This window comes from Mustela putorius, unplaced genomic scaffold (genome assembly GCF_011764305.1).
Source record: "Mustela putorius furo isolate JIRA1106 unplaced genomic scaffold, ASM1176430v1.1 tig00003972_pilon_pilon_pilon, whole genome shotgun sequence".
Taxonomy (NCBI): Eukaryota; Metazoa; Chordata; class Mammalia; order Carnivora; family Mustelidae; genus Mustela; species Mustela putorius.
Genome location: NW_025422115.1, coordinates 19933110 through 19939272, shown reverse-complemented (window position 1 = coordinate 19939272; position 6163 = coordinate 19933110). Strand labels below are relative to the sequence as shown.

The 6163-nt window shown below is 45.4% G+C and overlaps 1 protein-coding gene across 10 annotated transcripts in view; it reads right to left on the bottom strand.

The window, feature by feature from the left end:
* Positions 1 to 3256: 3256 nt before the first annotated feature.
* PARP6 (poly(ADP-ribose) polymerase family member 6) overlaps positions 3257 to 6163 on the bottom strand; it is a 28077-nt gene continuing 25170 nt past the window's right edge. For 7 of the 10 annotated variants that reach the window (XM_045070467.1, XM_045070468.1, XM_045070466.1 and 4 more), the window contains 4 exons: positions 4637 to 4716; positions 4190 to 4253; positions 3960 to 4044; positions 3257 to 3617 (listed from right to left, as the gene is read on the bottom strand). In XM_045070467.1, coding sequence (XP_044926402.1) covers positions 3515 to 3617; positions 3960 to 4044; positions 4190 to 4253; positions 4637 to 4716 — 332 coding nt within the window. In that variant the 3' untranslated portion in view covers positions 3257 to 3514. Of the gene's footprint in view, positions 3618 to 3959; positions 4045 to 4189; positions 4254 to 4636; positions 4717 to 6163 lie in introns of those variants that run through there. The other 3 variants (XR_001180496.2, XR_001180497.2, XR_006603859.1) reach the window with 1 other exon arrangement.

The following is a 6163-nucleotide window of genomic DNA, read 5'->3' as shown; positions in this document are numbered from 1 at the left end:
GCTCACCAGCTATGAGATAACCTGACCCACTAAGGAGACTTTGGTCTCTCTCCTAGATAAAATATTTTTGTAGGAAATGCTTTAACTTAAAGGATGGCATCACTGGCTCCACTGCAGTGCAGAAAGGGTTAGGGAGGATTCTGAAAGCTCTGTGAAAGGTTCTATACTCCAAAGAGAATGATGCCTCTTCAAATGAATTGGAGCTGACTTTTATTCCCACCCTTCTGGGGAGGGGCGCTCTGGGGGAACTTATGTGACCCATGAGGCTTCCTCCCCAACACTCTCAAATTGGTGCCCAGAAGCTGAGAAGTCTCCCAAACCTCCATGTCAGAATCCATCCTATGAGAAGCTGTTAAGTAACCCAGTTATGACTCAGCACCACTCATTCCTCCCTCTCCCCACTGGCCAGAATGAAAGGCAGAACCAAGCAGAAGGCTCCTCCCCTATGGATGGCCACATCCTCACCACAAACTGAGTCAGGACCACACCCTGCCTGTATGGAAAATTACCATGAGGAGGAAGAGGAAAGTTAAATTCCAGGGGTTTTCAGAGTTCTCAATCCAGAAATCATAGCCATCTACTCTCCATGTGGAACTAACTGAGGAAGATAGTTCTTTCCCTGGCCCTAGCCCTAATTCAGCATCTCCAGATCTAAATTAAATAAGGCTGCTTGAGCCCAGGACCATATGAAAGATAGGAGACCACTGTTAACCTGTGTGTGCAGTATTTGTACTGGCCTTGGCCTCTGTGAAGGATGATCTCTGGTTCAGACCTGGCTTTCACAGGCCCCACCTCCCCGGTAGGCAGGCCTGGGTCAGAGAAAGAGGCAATCCTCCCTCTACTCCTCCAGGCTATGGGAGCATTCCTCCCCAGAAACTCAGGGCCCCACCCTGCAAGTCCCTGCAATGAAGGCATCACTGTTAGAGAAGTGCCATAGGCTTTAATTAGGTTTGTTTTATACCAAATAGGTTTTTAAATTTTCAGATATGATTATGTATTGCTTTCAAAATGCTTAGATTCAGAGTCCTGTTGCTTTTATGTGAAACACTATAAAATGGTGTATTTAAGGTCATTACGATTTTATTGGCATAAAAAAACATGTATACCCTGCTTTTAAAAAAAAAAAAAGTGACACCCATGAGACTAGCTCAGATTTTTGAGTTTTTTCCTGGTCATATAAACTATCTGTGCATTACTTCTCATTCTATCATTTGCTAGTACTTGCTATAGCAGATCCCAGTGAAAAATTAGAAGAAATGCTTAAAACTGAGAAAAATCCAATTTCTGAAAATTAAGGAAAAATGTACTCTGTACCTCTGTTTTCTTACCTACAAAATGGGTATGCCGGCCCCTCCTTCATAGGCTTGTGTGAATTATATTAGTGCATACATGTAAAGTGCTTACAACAATGCCAAGCACACAGTAAGCCAAAGTGTTAGCAAATTATTAAAGTACTCTAGCATAATGCCTGGCACCTACCTAGTAAGAACTAAAAAATGTTACCTATCTTTGATACTATACAGATGAGCTCCTCCTAGGAGATAGGAATTTCAGTCAGGGTGGGCTTCCTGATTGGGCCATTTACTTAGTGGAAGGGTATTTCTCTTAGACCTGAAAACAGAATGGACCAGAGAGCCTTGGAGACTTGTAGAATCAGAATGTAACAGTCTTGATTAAGAACGGGTGAGGAGGGGCGCCTGGGTGGCTCAGTGGGTTAAGCCGCTGCCTTTGGTCATGATCTCGGGGTCCTGGGATCGAGTCCCACATCGGGCTCTCTGCTCAGCAGGGAGTCTGCTTCTCTCTCTCGCTCTCTCTCTCTCTCTGCCTGCCTCTCTGTCTACCTGTGATCTCTCTGTCCAATAAATAAATTAATTAAAAAAAAAAAACAAAACGGGTGAGGATAAGAAAAAGCTCCTAGAGGGTTGGGCCTTGAGAATGGTACTTCTAGGAGCACCTGGGTGGCTCAGTCTAAGTGTCTGCCTTTGACTAATGTCATGATCTCAGGGCCCTGAGATCAAGACCTGTGTCAGGGTCCCTGCTCCACAGGAAGCCTGCTTCTCCCTCTCCCACTCCCCCTGCTTGTGTTCCCTCTCTTGCTCTCTCTCTCTGTCAAATAAATAAATAAAATCTTTTTAAAAAAGAAAGAAAGAAAGGTACTTCTACATAAGGCAGGTCAGGTAGGGTACTTAGGCAAACTTAGGCAAAGAAGTTTATCTCCAAAGTAGGGTGAAGGTAATGAAAGACAATAGGTGGTGTGGGGTGGACATTGTAAATCAATAAGCTGTAAGAGACTAAAAAGCCAATACTTGAAAAGCCAGTCTTGTTTAATGTTTTTTGTATCCTCTGTACTTATATTCCTATTTTTTTCATTAATCGTTCATAAAATATTTGGCAATGTCCAACCTGTCAGATAACTTAGGGTTATGTGGACACATGAAGCACAGCGTGAAAAGCCAACAGAAGGTTGGCGTGGGAATTTCAACAGGGAGATAGGCTTCACTGAAACAGGTCTCCTAGAAACAGCTGTCTTTCCTTGAATAGTCTGGATTTTGTTTGATTAAGGGAGGCTGCATTTCTGTAGATGGCAAATTAGAAACCAAGCCAACTCCTGACCTGTCAGCTATTTCCCCCTCACCTCCCTTTTCCTAAAGAAATAGTTGGGAGGGGTGCTTGGGTGGCTCAGTTGGTTAAGCAACTGCCATCAGCTCAGGTCATGATCCTGGAGTCCCAGGATGGAGTTCAGTATCAGGTTCCCTGCTCAGCAGGGAGTCTGCTTCTCCCTCTGACCATCTCCCCTCTCATCCTTTCTCTCTCTCTCTCAAACAAATAAATATTTAAAAGAAAAAAAAAATAGTTGGGAAGAAGAGAGTAGGGGCCCAAGCCCTGAGAGAACAAGGAAGAATGGCAAGGTTAAATGCAGAAAGCAGAGATCCTAAAGGTAGGAAATCTGAGTTGCTTTGGCCTCAATGGTCCTTTTAAATCTTGAGGAACAGGCATCAATGGTATTCTCTATCCTTCTGAGTTTGTGTCATCTGCACAACTGGAAAGTTTCCCTTCTTTATCCAGCCGACTGAAAAAAATGTTGCCAGAACTGTAGGATGCTACACTAGATGGACTCCGCTTTGACTCCACCCAACATTAGTTCCAACCCTGAGGATATTCCACTCTCCCCACCCAACACCCCATTTGGGGGCTTGGGGCAGGTGCTGGGCCAAGGCTAGTCAGACCACAGTGATCATATCCAGTCCACAGCACCTTCCATTTTATTGTTTTATTTACAAACAGGGTGAAGTCAACTGGGAAAATCAGGAGGAGGGAGTCAGTCTGGGCCATCCAAATGTGGAGTGGTTCCTGGGTCAGTCTCCACCATGAAGGCCGCCTCTTCTATCCTTTTCCTGCCCCTTGGTAATGGCCCCTTGATTCCTCAGGGCAGCCTCGCACGCTGCTCCTGAGCCCTTGTATGAGGGCAGATGGATCCTGGGGGAACAGGGGTGGTACGAGGGCTGGGGCCCCCTCAGTTTGTGTAAACCTGAGTTCCGATCACACGCATGATTTCCTTCTGTATCTTGGGGTCCTGAGTATTAATGTTGGCATCGCCCACCTGACCATCCTCATATCTGCCAAAGATAGGGCAAGTGTGAGCATCAGAGGGAGAACAATACCAGAATAATGTCAACAAGTGGAACTATATCTGGAGGTGTGGTCATCCCATCCCAGAAGTCGAAACCCTTTCTTGCTACTCTTCTGGGTGGAAAAGATTCAGTGTTATCTGGTTTCCTTTAAACAGACCTTGACCTATACCCATCCCCATCTTCCACAGAGAAAGTTCTAGTGCCAGCTCCACTCAGGCAGCCAGGGACAAGTCTTCGATGACAGAAACAGACTTTCCCGGTAGTCATACCATCACAGCCCCACCCTCATTCCTCAAAGTAAGCCCCAAGGTACCCTCCTAGACTTACACAAAGAAGAACCGTGTGCAGACATGGTCAGACACAGGGCACACCCAGATGTTCCCATGCTTCTGGAGGTCCTTAGATGTAATCACTGGGAAGAAGGGGGCCAGAAGTTATAGATATAATGCTTAAGTCACACAGTCCAGGGAGGGGAGGAAAGACATGATGTGTCAACACCCTTGGCTGGATCACAGGGTTAGGGACACAGAAAAACAGGGACTGGGTGAGCTACCTACCTTCACAAAGTGCTATACAGTTTAGATTCCGACTCTGCAGGAACCTCGACTGAATGGATCGGGTCTGGAAGAGAAGGAGCGCAGAGACAAGTGGACTGTTACAGCTTTCCCTAGAGAGGACGGTTAGCTGCTGATGGCTAGGGGTGTGGATCAGGGATATCTGGGGACCCCAGCCATCACCTCCCCCAAATCTGCTTTCCCATAATCAGTCTGGATGAGTCCATAGCTTCCATCTTTACATTTTCATGTCATTCTCTGCTTTCATACTTATGACTGAGGCCACATCTAACTCTGGAAGTGTGTTCATCTTAGAACATACCTGATTCCTTCAAATGATCTGAAAACTCCCCACCTCCACCACCATCTGTTTCCCCATCCATCTCTGTAGCCTCAACTTATCCCAGGGGAAGGGTTCTGCCTCACTAGAGCAGTGCCAACCAATAATACCTGGGGGATGGTATTCATCCTGTTATATCTCTGGACCAGCTCATCCTTGGAGGGCATCCTGTGCTGTCCTTTTCCCATTCCTGTCACAGAACAACAAATCCAGTTTACTCACCCATTCCTCAATCAAATGTTTACTAAAGTGCATACTATGTGCCAGGCACTGAGCTACACATGTAGTGAATAAAACAAACAAGGTATCTTCCCTGACACAATTTAGTCTGATGGAGACTAGAGGCAAAGAACAAGTAATCACAACACAGTATGGTAAGAGGTGTGATGGGGAGAATCTAGAACAATGAGTGAGCTAGAGGAGGAGAAGTAGCCTGTTTTAGAGGTTTGAAGGTGGCTTTCCAGCGACAGCTAGGAAGAATTAGTCAAATGGAGAGGAAGAAAGTGTTCTAGCACAGGTAACAGGTCATGGAAGGGCTGGAGGAAGAGAGCAATGTGCCTTAGTTTGTATGGAGCACAGTCAATGGGAGGGGAGTGACAACAGATGATGTGGAAGCTTTAAGCTAGGATCAGATCAGGTAGGCCTTACAGACCATGTTAAGGCAACTGGAGTTTATCCCGAGAACATCAGAAAATCACTAAAAGGCTCTAAGACAGAGGAGGAACATACAAAATGAGCCAGGAACAAGGGGGCCCAGGAAAGTGGTATCAACACCTTAGATCAATGCCAGGTTGAGCAAAATGATTGAGGAGGAAGCAAGCAGAGCAAGCAGATCTGCTCTAGTCTCAGAGTTACGCAGAAAAATATTACCAGAGTCACTTAAGAGAAAAGGCAGAAAGCACAGCTGGTAAGTGATGAATAATTTTCCATAAGTAACCACATGGCAACAATCTTAAGAATCCTGCTTCCTTCCTTAAGTCTTCCCAGACTTGAGGAAGTGGTGTCAATTCCCTCCAATTTCCCCCCTACCTAAATCCATAAATCCTCCACCATCCTTATCTCCCAGTGAATAGCCCTATTTATAACATTTATAGACTTATTCTAGATTTTTCTTATTTAGATACAAAACAGTGCTTGTGTGCCCCTACTCCCAACTGTTTTTGGCCTGTGACTAGGACTTCAATCTTTGTACTAAGCTTTCTCACAGGCCCAGCCTTATCACAGTCGTGTGTGTGTGTCTCCCCCTTTCTGTCAGAGAGAGAGATGGATGAACACGGGAAATGATGCTATCATAACAGGCCATAAGCTGGGCCCCTATCTCACAACTCCATCCTGGGAGCTTTCTATAACTAATCCCCTCTGCTTCAATTCTTGGTTTTGTAACAGCCGTGGTGCAGGAGTGGGGCTGACTGGACTGCCATGCTTCACTATGCAGGCTGTCAATTCATCATGCACTTACACTAAAGTCCCATGACAGATTTATGGCTTGAACAAGACCTAGGGCAAGACTTCAAACTGTTCATTTCTTCCTCCTATGGGCCACTTACCACCCCTCTATTTCTACTTTCTCCATTAGCTTTAATTAGGTTTAGCTCTGAATCCAAACATCATGACCTTCTTGTCTTGGGTATTTCAAT